This window comes from Crassostrea angulata, chromosome 3 (assembly GCF_025612915.1).
Source record: "Crassostrea angulata isolate pt1a10 chromosome 3, ASM2561291v2, whole genome shotgun sequence".
In the NCBI taxonomy this organism is placed as follows: domain Eukaryota; kingdom Metazoa; phylum Mollusca; class Bivalvia; order Ostreida; family Ostreidae; genus Magallana; species Magallana angulata.
Genome location: NC_069113.1, coordinates 5487351 through 5513004, shown reverse-complemented (window position 1 = coordinate 5513004; position 25654 = coordinate 5487351). Strand labels below are relative to the sequence as shown.

At 33.4% G+C, this 25654-nt stretch overlaps 2 protein-coding genes across 5 annotated transcripts; both read left to right on the top strand.

Annotated features, from left to right (window-relative positions):
- The first annotated feature begins 377 nt into the window (after positions 1-377).
- On the top strand, positions 378-15824 carry LOC128178019 (polyribonucleotide nucleotidyltransferase 1, mitochondrial-like). Its single transcript, XM_052845008.1, has 25 exons — positions 378-591; positions 1388-1448; positions 1606-1680; positions 1960-2065; positions 2362-2411; positions 2528-2591; positions 3276-3323; positions 3606-3716; positions 4375-4552; positions 5726-5777; positions 6019-6076; positions 6196-6292; positions 6639-6741; positions 7121-7191; positions 7533-7569; positions 8111-8180; positions 10166-10255; positions 10561-10718; positions 10919-10990; positions 11172-11235; positions 11610-11690; positions 11808-11998; positions 12315-12370; positions 12757-12835; positions 13486-15824. Exons 1-25 carry the CDS (start codon positions 473-475, stop codon positions 13624-13626), a joined length of 2232 nt encoding a protein of 743 aa, XP_052700968.1. The 5' UTR covers positions 378-472; the 3' UTR covers positions 13627-15824.
- A 995-nt stretch (positions 15825-16819) lies between these two features.
- LOC128178861 (girdin-like) lies at positions 16820-25103 on the top strand. 4 transcript variants are annotated; one of them, XM_052846243.1, is made up of 5 exons: positions 16820-16842; positions 21635-21798; positions 21908-22111; positions 22214-22364; positions 24358-25103. In XM_052846243.1, the coding sequence occupies exons 2-5, from the start codon at positions 21661-21663 to the stop codon at positions 24666-24668; spliced, it is 804 nt and encodes a 267-aa protein (XP_052702203.1). In that variant the 5' UTR covers positions 16820-16842; positions 21635-21660; the 3' UTR covers positions 24669-25103. The 4 variants fall into 4 exon arrangements, with proteins under 4 accessions (XP_052702203.1, XP_052702199.1, XP_052702200.1 ...); XM_052846239.1 differs by lacking the exon at positions 16820-16842 and adding an exon at positions 18836-18990; XM_052846240.1 differs by lacking the exon at positions 16820-16842 and adding an exon at positions 19572-19706.
- The last annotated feature ends 551 nt before the right edge of the window (positions 25104-25654 follow it).

Here is a 25654-nt window from a genome sequence, read left to right as displayed (position 1 = left end):
ATATTTATTAAATCTAACCTTTACAATGTGACCTTTTTATGACTGTAGTTATCAACAAATTTTATTCCATTGTTTTTCCTATTTTTAGATAATTATTTTTGATAATTCTTTGTAAAACATGAGATTTAAAGACTGACATGTAATTAAGGTTAAAACATTTTGGGGTGTTAAGTCGACGATCATATATTTTAGTTAAACCGTACATCAAAATTTTACTATACGGTTGCGTTATTGATCTAAAATAAGAAAAAAAAATAACTTTAAAAATGTTGCTTGAATTGCTTACAACTATTTTTCAATAGTGACAAGCCTTATATTGAATACTCTATAGATGTTCAACTTCTCGAATTAGAATGCGTTCAAGTTAATATCAAAATTCAAGATGTCTGCGCCCTTGAGTTAAAAAAAACCCACATGAATTTAAGATGAAACTCACGAATATGCAGAATCAATCAAACACCGGTTAATCAATATGTTTTATTTATTGTATTGTTCGAGAACATGTTTTAAATTAAAACGATGGGATTTGATAAAACGATGGGCGTCCACGACTTCTGGTGTAAATTCTGTGACAGTCAAAGTTGGGAAAAGGTAGGTTTTTTTTTCGTCATTAATGAAGTTGAACTCATTCAGAGTATTGATGAACTACTTCAAAGTATATTCAATAGGCCATCCCATTCATTAAAAGTTTGTACCAATCTTTGAAAATTTCAACGGCTTTGGCCTTTGGATTGAACCAGTAATGATGGATCAGAGAGGGATTCGAACCTGGACTTTATATTCAGTCAGCTGCGCTACCATTTGGGTTATCGGTTGCGTGCAATCGATCTTGACTTATCTTCACTGTCAGAATCAAAGTCTGATAATAAGCGTACTAACTTCTTGTGTATATGGTAATTGCATACTCGTGTTAAATAGTCAGATGCCAAACAACTCATTGAAACCAATTGATAGGTACAAACCTTTGACAAGTCAGGTATTTGAAAGTAAAGCTTACCAACATAATATTGCAGAAAATAAACAACTCACAGATCATAAATGACAATTCATCGAAAAAAAAGTAATGAAAATAAAATATCATTCAATGATTTTTTTCTGTTTTTATAACGAGACCTATGGCATTTGAATTGGAAAAAAATTCTGTGGAATTTTGGTCATTTGGAATAATCTTTTATAATTGTATTCATGAATAAACTCTAAAGGAAATGTAACTTTTTTGTTCCAATTCTATTTGTTGTATTATTTTTAATTATTAACTTTTCTTATCTTTTACTTTATAAAGTAAAAAAATAAAATGCATGTCTTTTCTTTTGGAGTTAAAGAACATGCTGCCAAGTGTAGGTTCAGTTGGGAAAAAATCTGTGATAATCATAATCCATTTTTGCAGAGATCTCACCATAGAAACAGGGAAATTGGCAAAATTTGCAGATGGGGCTGCAGTTATAAAGGTAATGGATAGTTAATGAAGAAAGTAAAATCCTGTCACCTTGTTTGATGAGTTCTTCTTGTTTTTAAGAATCTAAAATTAAGTATTTTATACAAATCCAGATGTCAGGTGGGCCAAGTTTTTCCAGAAAATTGATCAAATTCATTTTTTTGTTTTAGCAAGGGGAGACAAGTGTTCTTGTCACAGTGGTCAGCAAGTCTCTGTCCCAACCCAGCTCCTTTCTGCCCCTCACAGTAAGTTTTGATGCTACATCTAGAATAATTACTCTGTGCTCTTCAATTTTGTCTTCTTAAGAATGATTCTAATCAAATGATGAGATAAATAATTAATATGTAGAAAACAATTTTGTTCATCTAGACATCTGTCTTTGGGATGGGTATCATTTTATGTGTTGTAATAATGATTTTGAGTAACGTTGTAAGTGAACCAAATTAACAAGTAGAGTATTGGTAGAGTATAAATAGTGTGAATCAGGATGACTGGTGTCATTTAGATGGTGTCTCTCTGTACAGGTTGATTACCGACTGAAGGCAGCCGCTGCTGGGAGGATTCCCATGAACTACTTCAGACGAGAGAGGGGCCCCACAGACAATGAGATACTTACTAGTCGTGTAATAGGTAAGTGGAGCACATTCATCTTAAATATGTAATTAAAGTTACCCATAATGTCTTACAAAATCTTGGTGTTCATCAATACAGTAAAACACGGTTATAATGAAGCGCCAGGGACGGGCGATTTTGCTTCGTTATAAGTGTAATTCATTATATCTGTCAAGTTTACAACATGTAATATAGTCACGGGGAATGAAAATCACTTCGCTGTAAGCGTCAATTCATTATAAGCATGTTCGCTATAACCGTGTTTTACTGTATCTGTTCACGCCTTGTTCCTGATGAGTGGTTTTTATTTTCAGATCGATCTATTAGACCCCTGTTCCCAGAAGACTGTCAAAGAGAATTACAGGTGATGTCTACATTGTGTTATACCATAAGCCAAAATTTTACATTAAAAGTAATGCTTTGTGCTTATTTTTTATTGAACTAATTGTTTAATGGTGTTTATCTCTACTTGTTCTCTAGGTGATGTGTAATGTACTAGCAGTGGACGGAGAGAATGATCCAGCAGTCCTCAGCATCAATGCAGGTGTGTATTTTCCTCAGGAGGTGCTGCAGGTCTGTGAAAGTTTGAACATTAAGGCTACAATTTTACTCTAAAAATTTTAAGAAATTCTTTTTTAGTGACCTTACATATATAGGTATGTCACCGGGTTAGCAGATGTGTGACTGTCAGTCAATGTAGCGGGTCTCAGTAGCTCAGTGGTTAGAGCTCTGGCACAGTAAGCCATAGGCCATGGGTTCGTGTCCCTGTTGAGACTTGACTTTTTACCACATGTTACATTTGGCACCCAACGTACATATCCCATGGTCACTCCCTAGGAACAAGTTTAACAAAATTTCCTTAACTCTTAGAAATCTACTTGTAAATACCTCTTGGTAGATGAATTTCTACCAAGAGGGGGAGTATGTCACCTGGGTAACAGGTGTGTCACTGTCAGTCAATATGTCAGGTCTCAATAGCTCAGTGGTTAGAGCACTAGTACAATACGCCAGAAGCCCTGAGTTCTAGTCCCAGTTGAGACTTGACTTTTTACCATGTGTTACATTTAGAACCTAAATAAAGGATGAAAGATAATTGCCATTTATTTTGATATCCTCTGAAAAGATTTTTACACTAGATTGATAAACAGTCTTCCTATATACTTTCATTTTTATTTGTTTACATAATAGAATAATGAATTTTTCAATATTTCATTTTCCTTTTATTTAGCCTCCTGTGCCACAGCTTTATCATTAATGCCATGGAATGGACCAGTGGGTATGTATTTTAACACTGTGAACAGATATTTTTACCACTATTATTCTTAAGATTTGATGCCCTCCTGTGTTGTTATTATAAAGATTTCATAGGAATAAAAAAAATTTGACAAATATGTAAAAAAGATTACAAGTGCATAGAATTTAGTGCACTGAAACTCAATTTTGGAACATCTTTATATCTACTTGCAAAAATGTTTATTGCTTTATTATAAGAATCCAAAGATAAGTTGGAATAATAATCTATCATAGGATGAATGTAATTGGCAATTGTTTCTTCCAGGGGCTGTCAGAGTTGGTTATATAGATGGAAAGATTGTGATCAACCCACAGAGGCATGAGATGGAGAAGAGTGATATCAACTTGATCGTTGCTTCTAGTTTGCAGGGAGTAGGTAACTATCGAGACAATTATGGAGGGTATGCATTGAAAGGCTCACATTGAAATACTTCAAGATGAAACACCTCTACAGCCATGCTTTGGATGCACATGCATTTATATATAACCTCCTGCAAATTAAAAAAAAAATTGTGTTAACCCAAAGTCAGATGGAGACTACTTTACATGTATATTCTATACACAATCAGTGCAGGATTTATCTCCCCTCAAGCATATGTCAAGACATCGTTCTTAAAGTATTGTATTATTTATAAAAGTTAAACAATATTTCATCCCTCAAGGGATGATATACCGGTAATCAATGTTGCCCTCAACTCCAGTCAACATTTGCATATTATTACATGTATATGTCATAAAGCTTAGGCACTCAATAAGAGACATATATGTTCACTGTTGTACATGTAGTTGACCTTATTTGATTTATAAGTGGTTAGTTACTTCCAAATTGAGTAAGACACTTTGAAACCTACTATTAACTTTCAAGAGTCAATCATTTGAAAATTGTCTTAATTTTTTTTAGTGTTTATTTTTTTAAAAACATATAAAATTTATGTATTACTGTATTTATTTTGTTATCTGCTTTGATCGCAGACAGGATTTTTGGTCAGATGAGTTAGGTAACCTATAGACCTCTAATTTCTTTGCCTCTACAGTAATGCTGGAAGGTGGAGCCAATATTGTCAGCTATGATCTAATGAAACAAGCCATAAATACTGGTCACATAGAGAACATGAAAATAATCCAAAGTATCCAACAAATGACTGAGAATAGCACAAAAGCCAAGAGCACTCCGAGGGAAGTTCAGGATGAACTTTGGAAAACAGTTTACAAGTATGAGATAATTTCTCTCTTCCATGAAAATACATGAACCTCATTTGCTTTAAAACTTTTTTCCATGAAGTAGAGTAAATCTTCCTCGATTGTAAACTTTCAATGGATTAGACAATATAAGGATAAGAGGGCATTTTAACCTTCTACATTAAGTCCAGTAGCATGCACTATATGATAAAAAACCCTGTATAATAAGTTTATTATCTACACTAATATTTTTTAGGTCATCATAGCTGAAGGTTAATTTGTTAATTGTTACAATTCACCCTGTCTTAAATTTGCCCGCTGACAATGAGAACAAAAGGGGCAATAACAAAACGGGATGAATATTTTCCTGTAGACAGTATGAAACTGAAAATTTTTAACATCTTTTTCTCAAAAACCATTTGGCTAGAAAAGTTTAATCTTAAGTGAAAGCATCATCAAGAAGTGTATATTCAAGTTGCTCTAATCATGACCCCTTGGATCCATGGGGCCCAATAAGGGTGTCAAATTTGTTCATAAGAATGCACATGTATATAATAGTATTATTGTTGCTCAAGTGAGGGATCTGGTCCGTGGGCCTTTTGTTTATATACTCAGTATTTGTGAATTTTTTTTTAAATCAAGCTTTATTTTCAGTAAGATTGGAGATGTTTATTGACTTTACACTGATTATTGAAAGGAAACAACTTTTAGATGTTGATTGAAATATTTCCTACTTATATCTGATTGCAAAATTTTTGGTGTTTATATTCCATGCACGTATATCAGCAATTTTTCCCTTACATTTTATCTTCTTCTTTTTTTGGGGGGGGGGGGGGTGTTCTGTTCCAAAATTCTGTAAAACTTATTGCTGGTTTTGAATCAAGACAATAACAAGATTTTATATTTAGTCTTTTTAATTAATGCCCTATGTATTGATATATAAAGCAACACATACATTAGTAAGTGAGCATATACAATGTGTAATTAAAATTGATATTTTGCAATCTTAGATCTTAGAGTTAATCAGCTTTGGAAAGATTTAAAGATCAAAGATTATTTTCAAATTGAATGAAGATCTGAGCTCATCAAGGGAATTGTTAATCAACTTAACTTTTAAATTCATCATACAGGTTAGGAATTTGAGTTTTGCACTAGCCCGTTGGCATACATGGCAACAGAATGATTTTTGCTGGTTTTATTTGACAGTGTATGCAGCAAGGCCTTCTACCCTATATTCAATGACTACACTCATGACAAGGTAAATCAGTGAATTCTCTCTGACTGATTGACATTTAATTGGGTTAAATAAGGAAAATATTTGATACTGTATTAATTATTTACTTTATTCTAAGTGCCCAGGATATTCAAATATTATTCTTTATAGTGGAAAACATGTTTTTAATTTTTACAATTATTGGTTACTATGAAATTGTCCTTGCTTTAAGTTTGTTTTTATCAAGAGCAGTTGTAGTAATGCTCAATATAACACCTTTTTTCAGTTCTCAAGAGATGCGAAAGTAAAGACAGAAATAGAGAAAGCAACCAAAGTATTATTAGGTAGGTAGTGAATACTTTGCATATTATGAAAAATAATCTTCTGGGTTAGACTGTATTAAGAAACATATGCATAAGTTTTCTATATACCATTTAATTAATTTGCAATATCTATTTGACAGAGATTTATCCTAATGTAGACAGAGAGTTATTGAACTCTTACATTCAAAAATGCTTCAAAGAGGTCTTCAGGAAAAACATCTTTAAAACAGACAAAAGGTAATGTGGCTGTCAGGGTTGAATCCTTGGACACCAATTTTTAGTCCCACATTTGCTAACTGACCATGAACCCACTTGCATTGCTAATTGAATGTGGGCCAACTCACTGATGTTTTACTATTTCAGCAATGAAAAAGTGAAACTTAATTCATTTTTTTGAAGAATGAAAACAAAGATCATGTTATGAAATCATCTTGTTGTCTATAGATGCTTATAGTGATTTCCTCCATAAAATGTGTTAGGGAGCCAATTAAAATAGGCAATAGGGCAGATTTATCCAATAAAATTGCAACAAATTAATATAAAAACATATCATAACCATTTCTCTCTTTCTGCTCATTACCAGGTGTGACGGTAGAGGGTTGAGTGACCTCAGGAACATTTCATGTAGTGTGGACGTTCTCAAGCCTCTCCATGGATCCTCTCTGTTCCAGAGAGGTCAGACTCAGGTAATAGGTCAAGAGAGGTGAGAGGTCATCCACGAGGTGAAAGGTCATCTGAGGTGAAAGTTTGTGCATATTCATCTCTCAAAATAAAATGTTATATTTGGCCATTAAGACACTCATAATCACTTTGTACGTGTCTTCTTTCTTCTTTTTCCATTCGTTTTTTAATAAACCAACTTGTTGATAAGTGATCAAGAAGAAATTTCATTACATTTATGTATATCTAAAATGATATGCATTTACTAAGACATTAACATGATTTATAATGATTAATCTTGTAATGAAGGTACATGTAAATTGAAATCTTTTGTTTCGTTTTAAAGTTTTCTTTAGTCTTGAATTTTGATGCTTTCTAATGACCTTGACCTGAATTATGTTTTAGGTTCTTTGCACCATGGCCTATGATTCTCTGGACATGTCTTTAAAATTTGATCCAGTTTCACAATTAATCAGGTGGGCAATGACATTCAGTGTTTCTTTTGTGTTTACAAAAATTCTATTCATAAATTGTGGAGCACTGTTGTATATACATGCAGAGTATATTGTAAAGAGAATAAGATTTCTCCACCCCCCCCCCCAAAAAAAAGCACACAAATGTTTGGAAGAAAACACCAGAACCATAGTAATTTATATTCAAAGACTGTTATTAAAATAGAGTTATCACAAAACCCAAAGTGGATGTTTATATTCAGCTGACAACCTGTTAATTTACATTGTGAAAAAAAATTGGGTCTTCTTGTGGATTTTAAAAATCTCACCATCTATTATGTTAACATGTTTTTTTTTCTTTTCAGTGGTGTAAAGGAGAAGAACTTTATGCTACACTATGAAGTAAGTTAAACAACATTCACATGGACAAACCTTAAAAATATTAATGTTAGCACCCAAAATGGCAGATGATTTAAAAAGTGTTGATAAGATATGCTTTGCCACATTGTTATATAAATGTGATAATTAATATACCTGTATATGTATAGCCTTTGAAGGGACCTGTGTATAGCTACATGAATATCATCTTCAGAGAAAATCATGTAAACTTAGAACAAAATATAAAAAAATTTAAAGGTGGATTGATAACATTCGCTTCATGTATATTTAGTTATGATGCAATACTTACATGTACTGTAATTTAACTCATGAACAAAACACTATTGAAATGTAACTGTAACTTGATGAGACTTTGATTTAGAAAACACTAGTATCTGCTCACTTTCCTTGTAATCTTCAAATTGCGTCTTATCTGTCCATTATTTTTCCATGTAATTTAGAAATACCAAATTGTAATTTAGCTTTAAGAGGCAAATGAGCCCAACAGAAATCTAAAAATTGATGGTAAACAGTTTCCATGTAATTTGCTTTGTGTTTGGTACAGTTTCCTCCATATGCTACAAATGAAATCGGAAGACCCGGGGCAGCTTTGGCCAGAAGAGAAATTGGACATGGTAAATATATTTATTGAGGTGTTTTGATAAAAATAGTAAATAATTTAAATTAATGGTAAAATGATTTTATTGAAAACTGGTTCTTTGTTTGGATTTGATATACTAGTGGATTGTTGAGAGGAGTGCTCACTAAGACTGGCACATTCTGATGCTGACACGGTCTCTAAGTCTGCATTCATCATGTACCAGTCACAGTGCAAAGTACTCCAATAACTTCACTGTTGCTGTAAGTCACTATTGATCAAATTGACACACTATGATGCTGACCCCACCATTTGACTCAATGTCAGCATACAAAATGTGCCAAGTCTTACAATAGCATTTCTTAAAGAGAACAGTGTTCATTTGACACAAAGGACTATAAAGAAAGAACTTGTTAGGTAATTCGTACATGTTAAAAAAATTTTCTTGTTGGTCAAAATAAGATTTTGTAATAAAGTAGAAAGAAGTAAGGTTCTAGATAGACAAAGAATTCTATCTGAAGCAGCCAGACAAGGTGACAGGGAATACAGAGGACAATGACACATGCTTGATGCTAGCAGATTCTTTGTCCCAAGCTTGCATACAAAATGTATCACTATCCCTGTATATCAGATGACAATGACAATTGATTGTTGGTTTATTTTTAATTTCTTTTTTTTTCTCCAAGCATTGATATATTTTTTTTTTTTTGATATTTAAAAAATGAAAACTAATTCAGTTAAAAATAAATAGTTGAATAAAAAAATCAACAACCTCTCTCTTTTTTTATCAACAATGGATTACTAAAATTAAAACATAAAATAAAGATCAAATAATTATATAAACCAATAACTTATAGATTGAAAGCAAATGATAGTCTTACATACCTCAAGTATACATTGAAACTGAAATAATGCAAGGATTGGAATGGTTAATCCTTTATTCAGTCTGGATGTCACATGATCCCTGCTGGTGTCAGGCTTTGTGATTGGTCAGTCCATCCCTGACATTTGTTTGTCTCACTTTTGAACTGCTTCATGCTGTTCCAACCTCAGATTAAATGGACCCTAGTAGTCAGGTCTCCAGGTTTGTGTTAGTTTACCTGTGTTTACCTGGATTTAATTTTATGACACCTTTGATATCTATGTTCCCCTGTTGTTCTAGCTCAGTGTTACATCACAGAAAGTGAGAATCTGAAGTTTGATATATATTCTTAAGATGAAGGTCTTTGTAATCCGAGTTCAAGTGGCATAAAAAATAACAATAACTATCAGCTGGATTTCTATAAATATTAATGAAGAGATAAATATACCTGTAGATACTAATCCATAAATGCATCCATTAATATTTTGAATCATAGTACATGTAATCAATTAAAAAAATATGTATACAGTGTAAATATTTTCCTTGATATTTTTTAATTTTTTTGTGTTTCAATGTTTGTTAATTTTTCTTATTTATACTAATTGTGAACCATTAATGAATTTAATGCTGATATCTTTTTCATAAGATTTTACCTGAAATATAAACAAAGCTCTCTTGTTGATCAGAAATTTAAATTTACATCAAAGTTATACATGTATTTTGGCCTTTATTCAATCTTTTACTGAATATTATAGTTTATAATTTTTCTTTCATTACCGTACAAACCAGAGTTTTATTTACTATGGCAAATTGCACAATATGCATGGGTGTCTTTATTGAAGATTTAGATGGGTTTTTTAAATTAAAAAAAGTTATAGGTCTAAATTTGAATGTGCATAGATACAGTTATTCGTTATCATTTTGCTCTTAACATTTCTAAGGATATTTTGAAAATGTCCTTCCAAATATCACATAGAGCAATTAAGATTTTGGCAAATGAACAGTCCATAAATTATGGACCATAATACATTGAATACCGGTACCTGTTAATGTGTTTTATCTGGTTTTGATTCTAAAATAAACATTTTCAAAAAGGGTAGTTTTGTTTGATATATTGTGTATTTTTAACAATAAATAAAGTCTGATGAACCTTCTAACAGGTGCTCTGGCTGAGAGGGGACTCAGGCCCATCATCCCAGATAACCTTCCTTTTTCCCTGCGTGTCACCTCAGAAGTTCTGGAATCCAATGGTATGTGCCAGTGTCTTCAAGAACTATCTTTTTAAAATATTTCATGTCATTCAATTTTTTCAAGCTGCTACATGTTAAAGTATATTTAGTTATGTGTTTAATTCTGTAAGAGATTGATCAATCAAATAAAGTTTGAGTATATATTTACATACTGGTATAAGTACATGTATATTATTACACTTGTGTAGGGCATTGTGTGCATATTTACATTATTGTACCAATTAATGTACCGTTCTATCTTGTTGCCCCTTGAGGGCCAATTATTTGTAAAGTAGATAAGTTAAAATAAATTGAATATTTGACAGGATCATCATCCATGGCATCAGTGTGTGGGGGGAGTCTGGCCCTGATGGACGCTGGTGTGCCGGTGAAGGAGGCTGCTGCTGGGGTCGCTATTGGACTGATGACCAAGATCAACTACCAGGGGGAAACCATTGACCACCGAATCCTCACAGACCTTCTGGTGAGTCTCCAAAAACTATTTCATTTTATCAAATGTTTGCACCAATATGCCAAGGGAAAGAAAAGGATAGAAAACTCACAACCTTATAGGATAAAAATCATGTACCAGTACAAATCTTGAGAGATTCATATATACATGTATGACAAGTACACGGGATAGTTACTGTAGTTTATTTCTTTGTATATTTTGTCATTATATAGGGTATTGAAGATTACTGTGGAGACATGGATTTCAAAATGGCAGGGACAAGAAATGGTATCACTGCTATACAGGTAAATATAATACATTGTATGTAGTTTCAAAGATCAAGAAATACATGTACAAGTATATTTATTGTACATGCTCTTGTATGAAATTCAGTGTTTATTTTAAATTTTATTTTAGTTTTAATAATATGTAGGTTTTTTGATACATGTATCTTGGATACAATGAATATATTGATATATTTCCCAGGCAGATATCAAGATAGAAGGTTTACCTTTGAAAATTGTATCCAAAGCCATTGACGCTGGAAAAAGTGAGTGGATCTTGATATTGAAAATATCATGTAAACTGTAGATTACTAATTTAATAATGCAATTGATTTATATCTACATAACGTCTAGAGAAGCACCCTCAGATTTTAAATTTCTGACAATTGTTCACTATTTGAAATGATAACAAATGTTGTATGCTGGCGATTTTATGTACCAGGTACCTGTGATTTGGTACAATACAATGAAATTGCAGAATTAGATAGTAGCATAAAATAAGGAATGTACAATATACAATACATATATCAGTATTGAGACATGTTCCATATTCTCTCAGGGACATTTTATGAAAATGAAATATACCTCATAAATAAAATACTTGTTAGTAATATTTTAATGTAATTTGTTTTATTTTCAGGTGGAATTGTTAGGATACTAGATATAATGGATACTGTGATAAAAACTCCTAGACAAGACAAGAAAAATTCCCCTGTCAAAGGTAGGAGCTTATCACATGTGTTCCCACCTACACCTTTAGAAACTTATGTATGCCACATGTTAGGTGTAGACGATATTGGACAAACTTGTCTTTTAAATTAATGCCTTTTTTCCTTAGAGACATTTGTGATCAACCCTAAGAAGAGGGGCCGAATTATGGGGTTTGGGGGTTCAAAAATACGAGAATTGGCACAGAAAACAGGTGTACAGATGTCGCCTGTGGATGATAGTGTGTTTGAATTGTTTGCTCCAGACTCAGCTGCAATGGAAGAAGGAAAGACCCTTCTAAACTCGTGGCTAGAGGAAAAGGTATTATACAAACGCCATGGTTACCCAATCAATTTGACCAACAATTCTCATTATAGAAAGGGCAAACCAGTAATACAAAAATTTTCAGTTTTCATCAACATTTTTAAAATAATTTAGAATCTCTGAGTGATAGCCATTACTTCATGTTGTAATCTAACAAACTACATGCACATGTATTCAGTTATCAAATGATGAAGATTAATATCTGCCCTGTCTGCCATTAAAAACTAATAGAACTAGCAAAGTGTTCTATATTTTATTTGGTGTGTATAAAATATACATGTATACATTTTGTATTATTATTTTCTTATTTTAGCCTGCTCCAGATATGGAATTTGGAGCAATTTACACTGTTAAAATACTGGAGGTGAAGTAAGTACAAGAGCAATGCGCTTAGTTTGAAATAAAAATGAGACGTAGTGTTACATACTTGTAGTACAGTTTGACCTGTGGAGGCATATACTGTAAATTTCTAATTAAATGCAAGGAATTAGTATCGGCATAAAATCATGAGAACCACATCTTGCGAATTTTAAAATCTGGTTTTTATTTTTTTAAAACATGTAAACTACATTTAAAAAATGTTAAAAATTCGGCATTGGCGATTTTATGTTCTCACAATTTGATGGAAATGGGTTGAATCCAGGAATGATGTCCAATGGTTATAATTAACAAGGATAGTTATACAGACAGCTAGAAGTGAACAATGAATGTTTAAACTTGTTGACATTGCTGAACAATTTCACATCTCATTTCAGTGTAACAGGTGCTTTGGTAGAAATTCATAAAAATATGGAGCCTGTTTTTATACACAGAAGACAGCTAGACACAAGATTGGTGAGCACAGATTTGATTACTTCAACACTCACTGTTTTTTTATTTGGATTACTAAAGCTTAATCAAATGTCTTGAAGATTCAGATCATTTACATTTTTTTAGGGACCACTTATGTACCAGTTATTAGTCACCAATTTCTGCCAAAAAATTTAAAAAAATGAAAAATTGATTAATCCATTCATTGATATTTTAACAATCAAATCACCAATTTTATTTGTAAATTAGTTATTTCAATTGAGTGATTATTTTTTTCAGTTACATTAGTTTCATGTCTGCCTTTTCATAATTTTCTAACAAATTAATTGGAAATTTTACTCTCAAACTTTCAATTAGTTATCATAAATGGAAATTTTACCGAAAAACTTTGCCAACTCTGTTGGCATGTGTGTTTGTTGATTTAAAAAAATACAATATAAGTAAACCTTTTTACTGGAATTTGTTTATTTTGATGTCATTTAGTATTTTGATACCATAAATAGTTGAACTAGGGTTCAAAATATTTTTAACTAAGTTCAATGTTTGACTAAATCCAGATTTTATCTATTTTTGTAAATATACATACTTTAATTTTCAAGACTAAACACATTTACTTATAAAGTACACAAAGGAAAGACAATTATTAATCATGTGTATGTTTTTCCACTGAACAGGTTGAGGATGCCAGGCTGCTTGGATTCAAACCTGGGGATGAAATCCAGGTGAAGTACTTTGGCAATGACCCAACTTCCGGACAGGTCCGGCTTTCTCGCCGACTTCTCCTCTCTCCGTCAGTCTCCGCCTTCAAGTCTTGACAACTGTGATTCATAGTTGAAGATGAATATTGCTCGCAAGAGCATTGTTGTGGCCAGCAGTAAAAAAACAAAAGAAGAGACACATGTTTTAATGTGGTTCAATGGAGATCTTGCGTGAAGATTGAGGAGACATGGTTTATAACATAACATGAACCTGCCTATAAGGATCCCATTTTTCTGATTCACCAGTGAAGTTGATTCAATGTGATTTCAGGATATAGGAAATTCCTGTAAAGATTCCTTTGACATGGTTAACTATTTTAAAGCAAATTAAACTCAACACAAATATTATGATTTAAACCAACCTGTTAATCTGGTATCTAGATTATTGTGAAGAGATTCATAAATGTTCCTATCCTGGGTTTTTTTCCTCATGTTTTATGAACGCTCAATATCCATATACATGCTTTATCGGCCAAGATTTTAAATAGGAAGAGTTATCTTCCTTGAAGTTCTTTTTTGGAAGATCTGTTATATCTTCTCCAGCCACAAAAATTATTCATAAGAGGAAAATGTTATTTCCTTAAAACACTTCATACTGTTATTGCAAAGTACAATTGTGATCACATACATGAGATATTTAAATGAACATGTATGAATAAGATAAAAAAATATTCATATATTAAATCCTTTTGTTTGATCTGAGATGAGTTTTTCTGATCGAAAACTGTCTAATGTAAACTTTTTACATTTTTTACCACTTAATTTGAGCCACTAACTTAATTTTGACCAAATTTGGCTCATAGTATCTATGGATGAAGTGCTGCCAAGTTTGTTCTGACAAATGAAGGATTAGACCCACCTCATCAGATATATTAATGAAAATTTTAAAATCTTTTCATAATTAAATAGCCACTAATATCAAAAGTTTTATAAAAGTCTCTTTTTGTATGATAGATTGAAGTTTGTTCAAATATGACCCTACGTTACAGGAGGAACCACAGTGAGGGTCCTGTAATAGATAAAAAATATCCCAATAAATAGTTTCCCTTGGAATATGGAGGCAGGGAATGTTGAAATTATTGTAGATGAGTGCTGATAATTATGTTTTCACCATGACCTTTTTGGTAAGTAAGGGGTTTCCAAAACATGGGGTTGTACCAACAAGTTCTACTAAAAAAGGAAAGCTTTAATTTGTATGATTGACAAAGAAGCATAGAGGCAAGCCAAAATGGATTTTTTTTCAAGTTTAGTTACCATAATCTTTGGAGATTAAGGGGCGGGGGTTTCAATATTTATTAACAGTTAAAAGAAAACATTATACTGAAGGAAAGGGGGGCTTAATTTGTGATAAGATGCTAGCTAATTGAATTTTGTTAAAGTTTGTTTTCATTTCTACTTTAAAAGTTGGGGTTAAAAGAGGTTGCAATAAAAGGTGTGATTGGGGTGGAGTTTGGATTGTGAAATGGTGAAATTTATATTAAAGTTGGCTAGTGTTAAACATTAAGACATTCAATCATACCATGTCCTTATCAGCTCTGATGACAAAGGTAAAACTAAATGTAGTTTTGCAGGAGAGAGAGAGAGCAAAGTGTGCCCGCATACAGTAGTTTGCCCCCTTTTACAATGCATTTTTGTATTTAACAAAAAAGTTACGTACGCTTTTAATGGATTGTTTTTTATATAAGGTAGTTGTGTCAGCAGAGTTGAGTTGGATATTATTTGTCAGGTGAGCAATGAGACCCATGGGCCTCTTGTTTATTTGACTGGTGTGGATGCTGGTAGTGTCTTTGACTACTGCAGTAACCGGGAACAGGCTGTTCTGGCACTGTATGAACGAGACAGAGTTGTGAACACTGTCATACAAGATGCGGTCCAACTCTAAATAAAATATCGGTCTGATCGTTATACGGGCAAAATTCCAATCGGACTACATGTATTTTATAGCCTGGCTATTGAAAATATCAACATGCGCATCAAATTTTATTTTTATTTCATGCTCACGTAATATCCACGTGTATAATGTTTGGTTACGCTCTGCTTACACCCACAAGTCTGAGAATGCAGTTACTACAATTATGCAATTTTCTTCTACGAATTAATTCTAGCAATTAACGTTTGTAGTGAATATCGTTTTTATACTGAAATTGCTCTGCTGGCATACTGTAACCAATGATGCACATCAAGGTAAAAAAAAAAGCTAGCAGAACAATTTCTGTTTATAAATCATAAATATTCATTAAACTGTACACATCTTACTTTTTTCTTTTTTCTTTTTTAATTTCCATGCTTTGCAGTTGCATTTATAGGCTCATGAACAATTTGGTGGTTGCAAGGTTTATACATAACGAAGACCAGAGGTCCAATGACGCGCCTCATAAAATCTGCCGGTAGGGCTTCTACAGTTCATGGTGCCAATTTCAGTCAAAGCTTTGTTTATTGATTTATGGTAACGTTGTGCATGTAATGAAAAACTTATTAATGTAAACGCAAAACAATCCGCCTGAACACTCTCTATGTCTGGGTCAGTCCCGTAGTCGAGGAACAGGATCCTGTTGTGTTTTCATGACCAACCACAAGTGGCACCACCAAAACAAATCTACTCTCCAATAGTCATCGTTGTAAATTGTAGAGGGGTGCCCGTTTTCTGTGCATTTTGTGGGTGGTTATGTTTTTCATGTTTGACATTAACTTCCAAGTAATTCTAACCTATGGCAAAACAGACAAAACACAAGATAAGAAAAGGCTGGTTAAAAAATGTGAAAACAGAATGAAAAAAGAAAAATTAGATTACTCCGAAAACATTGGCCACAAGTCTTATGCTGTTTTTATCTTGTGGTCAAACATAAAAGGTAGAAACAACAATATTTGAAATTAGAAAAAAAATAACAGACCAAAAAACCCAAGGTCATAAAACCACTTCCAGGGTCACGCAAGATACTACGATCGTAAATATCATAAATCTGTTAAAAACTGATATTCAATATGAAAAATGAGTCGACTTTGAGATCAAATGTGGTTAATTACAACTGATAAACGGTTGATAAACAATGGATTGACTGTATCAGGAAACACTGTGTTTACACTTTGAAAATACATAGATCAAAATTGGCTGATGTATTTCTTAGTTGGTCTTATTTACATGAAAAGGCCAAAGTTCGGAAGTTCGGTCGTTTTCTTAGCAATGAAGAAATCAAACACCCAACTGTGGTCTTTAGAGCAAACTACTGTTTTTGTCCACTGTGACTAGTGTAGGGTAAGGTGCTTGTTGTAAGGGTAAGTAGGCTTGTTGACTAATTTATGGTAATATTACTTATCTTAACTGTTTGGTAAGATTATTATTAGGTTTCCGAATGCAGTTCTTTGCAATTTATTCACTTTTATGTTTTTATTGAGCGGTTCGTGCAAATTGTATCTCGAATAAAAAGGTCTCGCGAAATCAAAGTTATCAACGGTTTTTTTAGCTCACCGGAATCAATTGCAAAGGTTTAAGTGAGCTTTTCTGACCACGGCGGCGTTAACTGTCATTTCCGTCCGCTTGTTTATGCTTTTCTAATTTTTTTGACTTGTCAATAATATTTGATCGATTTTTAACCAAACACTGCAAAAAATCAATTATAAGCGAAGGGATATTAGATATTATTTTAATTAACACTAAAATGAACTTTTCGTTAAGGCTGAGATAATAAAAAGAAATAGACAATAAGGTGGGTGAACGATCACCAAGAACCACTGTATTATTCTTAAACTGCCAGTATTCATTTTACAAGAAAGCATTTTTATATGTGAATATTCGAATTTGTTATTGTACAAACCGTGACCACGCCCCCCCCCCCCCCCCCCCCGACTGGATTCTGGCAGGGACATGATTCTAGGACCCAGAATGGATGCGAATTGTATCAAAGGAGTAAAATCCGTGACGCGTGGATCAATATTTGGGACTAGAAGGGGTGCAAAGTTCAACTTTGGGATGTATATGGCCGTAAAAAAAGTAGAAAATTATTCTCTCAAACATTGTGATTGATAAAGTAAAGTTTGTTAGCTATTTTAATCAAAGCTGGACATTGTTGCTTAGATGAGCGATGTAGCCCGTAGGCCTCTGGATATAGCTATGTTGTTTTTTTTTATAGTGTATGCTTTAGCTCTGAATATATGAAATTTACAAAAAAAGAATTTTGAAATCTGCAAATTCATTCATGTTTTTCTCTCTATGGTGTACATATACATGCTTAATTCTCAATCATTTACTTTAAACTAGTCAAATCATTATTTGCCCACAAAATTAATAACTCTGATTTTGACTTTTTGTCTTAAATGTGAATATTGCTTGCTTACAGAGCTTTTAAATCGATGATATAAGAAAAGTGTGTTTTGATAGGACTTTCTGGCAACAAATTCGATCCCTGTGTGCAATAATGCATGAGACTTTCAAATCTTGGAATGTCTAGAGTAAGACCACGCAGAAAGATATGCATTATTTAGACTGACGCCTACGGCAATTAAAAATCAGATTTCCTTAACTCTGAAAAAAAGAACAATATACAATTATAGCCTTTTGATGGGGTCAATATGGTTTTATAGATCTGATGAGAGAAAACAGTTCTCTTTAAATCTGTAAAACAATCTCTATTATTCAAGATATAAGATATTTGCAGCTTTACATCTAGGCGAATGGTTCGTTTCATTTTCATGTGAGTTCCCGACTACTAGTGGAGTAGTTAGCATTGTTTCGATCCGTCTGTCAGTATGTCTGTATGTAAATCGGTCCTGTATTTCTACCTTTTCAGTAAAGCGAATAATAGAATGCAGAAGTAATCTGCAAACAGGTAATTGCTAGAGAAACTATGATCTTTTAGTCAAGTTATATTAAGGCCACTCGTTAAAGGTCAGGGCCAAAATAGTTTCTGACGAGATCTAAATACTAGTACCTGTACCATACATATACTATCTCAATAACAGCGTCTTATATTTGATTTATACAGCAGATCGTACGAAACCTATTACCTTAATAATAATTTGGTAACAGATTTTGTACATTGCACTAAAAGACATGCAAAACAAAAACAAAACAAAAAATTAAAACAAAAATTAAAAAATATTGAAGGTCGTCAAACGAATGATTGCTCAACGGTGACATCTTGCGTATAGTCAGGATAGATATATCGATCTGTTGACAGCATTGCTACAACCTTTGAATTTATAAACCAATTTTGAATTTTAAAGACACAATCGAAAAAACTAGAGTGTTTGTGATCGACAAATTGACGGATCAGCACTGTCATAACGCCACGCATGCACCGTCATAAACATCGCACCTGCGTAAGAGAGCATATTTTTAAGTAACCGATGAAGCGTGACGACTCTACAGACTATAGGTGTATAAGGTCCGTGTCTGTTCGCACTCCCAGGGGACCGCTCGCCCAGGTAAGCTGTTTATTTTAATACTTCTACCCGTGGTCGGAAAATTAACAGCGCAAAATATCATTTCATAAACTATAAATATAAATATAAATATTTACGCCAGATCAGCATATCCGTCGGATAAACTTAATCAAAGCGAAAACAAACTAAAAACATATCTTTATATTAATAAATCTAGGAGTCATTAACGAATCGGTAAATTTATCCCCCTCCCTCCAAATAAAAAACAACCCAAACAAAACTTTAAGCTTGTATGTGTAAGAGTCAGAAGTGAAGAATGGTTAATATTTTATAAAATCAATAAGTGGAGCCCAGGTCTTGGGTTCTTTTCCTCTCGCCAACTGTGGCATTCAGTCGATTGCATGCTTTCACTGAAGTTTTCTGGACCAATGTGTACAGTGTATATCTTTTTATTCTTTTTGTGGAGCTGTCGCTTTTATATTTGATACATCACTTCACATTAACAAATGAAAGACGAAGATAAAACCAAACGATACACCAGTACCTTCTGTCAAGTTTAAAATGCGAAAATAACAAGGAGAAAAACGAGAGTGAACGTGGCGTAAAATTGGGAATTAAGATAAAAAGGGGGTACAAAAAGTTAAACAGAAAAAGCAAAACACTGGATGAAAAAAGTAAACCATGTACATGTAGTACAACACTGCTCTGAGTCAGCCGGCACCGGCCAAGATCTGTGTTGGAATCTTTCGCTGTCGGAGGTTTGTTCGTTATTCTCAAATGAACTTTTAAAATAAATAATCATGTACATTCTGCATATCAATGTAAAGTTAAATTATCATGCAGAATTGGGAATGATTGCCTCGCCCTCATTATATTTTGTTAATTGCTAATTACCTATTATGCAAATCTATCAAATAATGAATTGCTCATAAGCAAAATATTATTCATAAAATCTGCAAATAAATATCTAATTTGATAAATGCACGGAATAAAACTTCTTTCATGACCTGTTATGCGACACGGAGGCGTATTTATTGCAATTTGCTATATTGCTCATTCTGCTCGAGAGAGGAGAAAATCTTGGGACTATATACCTTATTCGTCAATAGATTTATTCGTCTACTCGTTGTACATAAACTCTCTCAATTGATTGGGCGGATTGGCCGATATATCGTCAATAACAGACCGAGAAATAAACCACATCGCCGGGACGAGTTCTCATTCTGCTTTTAATGCACCTATATAAAAAATACGAATATAAAACCTTAAAATGAACAAATAATTCAAATATTTTGTCCCGTGATTCCTAAGCGCATTTACTAATTGATAAAGGGGGGGGGGGTAAGATTATATTTCTGGGTTATATTTTCCACGCTCAATCCATGAAGGTTTTGTTTTAATCTGATGCCAGCTGTATGGGGTTAAATCGGGATAACAAGGGAGCCTTGTTTTTTGAACTGTATCAGGTGGTTGCTGATCATCTTTGATCACTTAATAGCTTGTACAACACTGGAGAATTAGGCCCAGATCAGCCTACAGCCATTTATATACACAGCCTAAATACAAGTACTGGTTGTTCGTACAATGCATATCCTGTGTAATTGTCACTGTGCTGTCAGAAAAGATGAAGAAATAAACAGGTGTACATTGTAATTTCAATCATTGGTCATTTATCATAAATGACACCTTATGTTATTTTTCAAATTAACCTTATTGAATACTAGTACAAGAAGAGAAAGCTATAACGATATTAAATGAAGTACATGTAGATACCTTAATATAAATGTATGTACATATTTACATGTATACTACAAGGATTAAACACTTTATGATTATTAAATGAAGTAGATACGTTAATATAAATGTATATACATGTTATAGCTATGGGGATAATGTACATTAACCACAAATGCACGAGGCTCCAGTTACACATTCTTATGTATTGCTCGTTAAACAGTATCGCTGGGTATGATCTACTATCAACATTTATATTCGTATACGGAGAAGAAAACAGTTCAAAACATTTATAGAATTAAATAGGTTAATATGATAATAACAATGTTTTCAAACAAACACATTATGTAAAAAAAGAAATAGCAACAAGGGAAAATTTATCGTATAATATATTCGGACGAAAAGTTCTTTTTTCGCAGTTCTGGTAAACATCATTCTGTATGTCAGGTCAGGAAATATCCCCAAGTATGACAGGGACACATGCAAATGTGATTTGACGTTTAAATAAATTAGCATACATAAGTTAAACTTATGAAAGCTTTGTATCATTAGACAAGGCTGACAGTTTATCATGCCAGAGTTTCTTTTTATCTATCGTAGAAGACTAGGTAACCTTATCAAATTTCTTTTCTCTTTGAATCGACAACTTTCGGTTCAGGCCGGTTTCCTGATATGTTTATATTGGCAATGTTGATAGGGTGAAAACGTGAACCACATTCTGAGCGTACGTTCTTTACAATTCCCGACACAGAAACCTTCATAACTTATTGACTGTTTTTCAAATTTATTGAATTTGAAACCCGAGGACTCCAGAAAGACAGTTCAATACTACTTGTGTGTATGTCAACATTTCCAGAGTGCTTGACCTAAAATATTGATAAGACTGGCGCTTTGAAAGGTTTATCAGTTTTGGTCATCAGTTTCAACCAATGTTTTATATTTTTCTCAACAGTTAATTCCTGTTAATTCTATGCAACCATGTCAGCCCGGAAGTTGAGCGGAGTGATGATGCGCAGAAAGAGCAGCGAGGGTTTGCTGGATACAGCAGACGACTTGGCGGAAAAACTGGACTGTCTTGGCGACATTTTGGAAGAGATCGACCAGAAGTATAGCGAGGTATCTGCTCCCACAACTTTCAGAAGAACAAAAAATTTCAAACGGTTTATGATGACTGTAATTAACAAGTAGAGGTTTGTCACTTAACATTGAATTATTTTGATTACAGGCTGTTGAGGAAGAGTGCATCAAAGAGAAAGAGCATGGCACCAACGTCCGACTGTACAGGCGCCTGAAAGAAGGACTGGAGTCCGCCAGGACGCTGATTGGATGTCTGAGGCGGGAAAAATGGAGGCTCAACAGACGGAGAATGAGCGTGGAACTCAGACTTGACGAAATGGAGGACTACAAACAACATGTCAAGACTGACATGGTACGTACAAACTGGATATGTAAGATGTAACAATTCACCAAATGTTAAATCAATGTAAGAAATGTTTGAAGAGTTGTTGTGATCGTTGTTCGTCATTTGCAGACGAGTCTTAACGACACAGTCGATGTCTTGAGTTTACGCCTCGTTCAGCTGGAGAATGATTTGGTGGAGCAACAGGAAATCCAGGAGGATCTGGAGGCGGAGAGGGCGGAGCTTCAGACGCAGGTCATCCGACTAGAACTCAAGTGTAAAGGTAAACATCCAATCATACGTTCTATAACTCAAGTGTTAAGGTAGCCATCCAATCAAAATGCTCTATACATGTGTATAACTCAAGTTTTAAGGTACCTATCCAATAAAATGTTCTACAACTCAAGTGTTAAGATAACCATCCAATCAAAATGGTCTATATAACTCGAAGTGTAAATGTTGCTATCCAATCAAATGTTCTTTAACTGAAGTGTTAAGGTAACTTTCCAATCAAATGTTTTATAACTCAAGTGTAAAGGTTGCTATCCAATCAAAATGTTCTATAACTAAAGTGTAAAGGTAACCATCTCTATCAACTGTTTTTCACCGTGTTAGATCCAGATTACTGCCGATACGATTAAAACTCAATTAAGACAACGGGTCAATGTAGTTGTTTTGAAGGTTACCATGTTGCATCCGAAGTTCTAAAATGAGACGAATTCTTATCGATACGCGTATATATTCAGTACAAATGCAGAAAAAATTTTCATGATCATTTTTTTTAGTTAAACACAAGTACTAAGTATATTCAGAAACGGAATATTTAGAAAAGACCAATCATTATACGGTGATTAACTTTTCATGTATATTTCTTCAGACACTGTCCCATGTTACTCTTATGTAATTAAGTGACCGAAAAATAAATAAGACGTAAATACTTTGAAAAAATAGGACACCCCACCACCCCAATATTTTCCAGTAAATATCACGGTAACAAAACACTCTAGCTTTTCATAAGGTATAAAAAAGATGGGTGGCTAAGGCGTGTTAAATGCCCATACACGGTCGGACAAGCTACTGAAAAACTAAGATATCAATAAGTCTTATTTTTTTTAAGTCATTTAAAACAATATATATTTAACATATCATTGATTTTAAACCTATAAATATGTTCAATTCTTGTAATATATTGACTCAAACAGGCGTATACGTATCAAAACCTGCAAATAATATCATTTTTCAGAACTTTAAGGCATTTTCTTTTATAGAGTGGGTCTTGGCTCCATATTTTTCTCATAGTCTAATTTAGGTCTTATGGAAAACAAACCGATTTCAGTCAACAAAAAACGTGGAGAGAAGACCAACTATACATTAAAAATATTATTTTGTATCCCAACAATTGAACGCTTTGAAAAAATAATACGTCCGTAAATTCGTAGCCAAAGTGAGACATAATATTTTAAGATACTACTTTGTTGTGTCTGAAATGGCTCAGTGGTTAGAGTTCCTGACATAAGCTAACCTTATATATCTAGGGTTTTTATGGTATGGGTTCGATACTACCAAAATTTCAGGCAATATTTTTTTTTCCTTATTTTTGTTGAATATAAAAATCCCGAATATAGTTAGAAATTGTGCTTTGGCAAACTCGTATTATAATATATTTGAATAGACTTTATTGGGAAAAAATAAATTCAAAATTGTATTTCACGATTTAACCGAATGGGCACATCCGCCATCTTATTCCCCCATTTTCTTTTTAGAGTGATATTAATTTTTATGTTGTGAACTTTTAATATACCGAATGGTAGAAAATACAAAAAGACAGATCCATTTTGATTTACGTCTGATCAAATATATGTTGTCATTTTTGAAATATACAGTAAAAAGTGACTAAAATATAACGGTGCCACTCGGTGCCATGCTATTTTGTAATTTCGACCCTTGTTGAACTCTGTAAAAGCTTATACATGTATGAGTTTTTAAATCGATTAACATAACTTTACATATTGAGTGTTTTCTCACTTGATTAGCTTGACAGTATACCATCTATTCTCTGAACAGTCAATCAATCATATCTTGTTTTTTATATTCTCTTACTTTCCACAATCTAAAGAGTCGTTGGTGATTTTTATGTGGAACGGAACAAAAGCTTTTTATGTCCTAGAGCTGCATTAAAATTGAAATGCCCACATTTTAATTTCATAATTTTGATTCCGTAATTAGTTACCATTGCATGTATATTCATATTCATCCTATGGCATTATGATTGACAGATCTACAAGAAGAGAAGGCTATTTACCAGGAAGAGGTCAAATCAATCAAAAGACAGCGATCTAATGCGTCCCTTCAGTTGGAGAATGACGAACTCATGTCGGACATTGAAGTGCTACAGGAAGAAAACAAAAACCTGAAAGAAATGATCCGCGCACTAGAAGACGCGAACAATCCCAAAAACCAAGATGGCGGCTCAAATATGAATGGCTACAAAAACTTACAGAACATTGAGAGAAACAACAACAAATTGCCAGGTAAAACGAACTTTGAACTGCTGATCAATGAACAGAGTGAATCAACGAGCCTGTGATCTGTGATTTATGAACGTATTAGAATGAGAGTGTACCCCTGGGTGTGTTCGAAATGCAATACTTGAAATCATAAAAACCGAGCGAATAATCATTTAGGCACCCAGAGAGCACAACATATTGACAAAGTGTAGTGAAAATCATGGGAGCTACACTCCATTATCAAATATTGCATAGAACAATACATCTTGAAGATTGGACATTTGATGTTTGATCGTTGCAGCATTATCCAAGCATATGATCGTTCTCACTACAGCTGCCTTCTCAGAAGTCGCTTATTGTTCACCGTAGTAGATATAGTCCTGTACATTGGAACATTGCACAGCCATGTTAGTTTGTCATTGTTTTGATGGCTTTGACGGTTGTTGGTATCATTTTATAACTTGGAGTCTTTCGTTTTGCACTTTTGTATGATGAAATAAAGTTTGAAAAAGTTATTTGATATTATCTACTTTGTGAATACGTGTGATTAACGAACTACCAATGTCAGTCTTCATATGATTGGAATAGTTTTATCAGTATGTGTGAAGATTGTAGAACATTGGTCAACCAATTAGAAGTGTACCTTCTAAAAAAGCAATGCATAAATACAAAAACCAGTTCAGTCGCTCAGTATGAGTGAATAGTAAAAATAGTACCAGCTTTGAAATAAGTTCTAATTTTGTATACAAACGTTTATGTTTGGAAAATTTTAACACATGATAAAACTAACATATGACTATTGAACACAATCAGCATGAGAACTAAGGCGTCCGCTGTCAATACTTTCCGACTTGGCGATCGTTGTAACTAATCACCCCGTCACGTGGCTACTATATTCCAATAAAGTGGACAGTTTTAAGTGTATTTCGACCATGACCCACACTGCTGATGTATAAAGGGGCCAAGGGCCTTGTTGCAGGGATTTGAGTAACATGTCCTATTCTCTCCGACGATTTAAAATGAACATAAAACCGCACGTGTAAACTGGCGACTGTGAGGTGAAGAA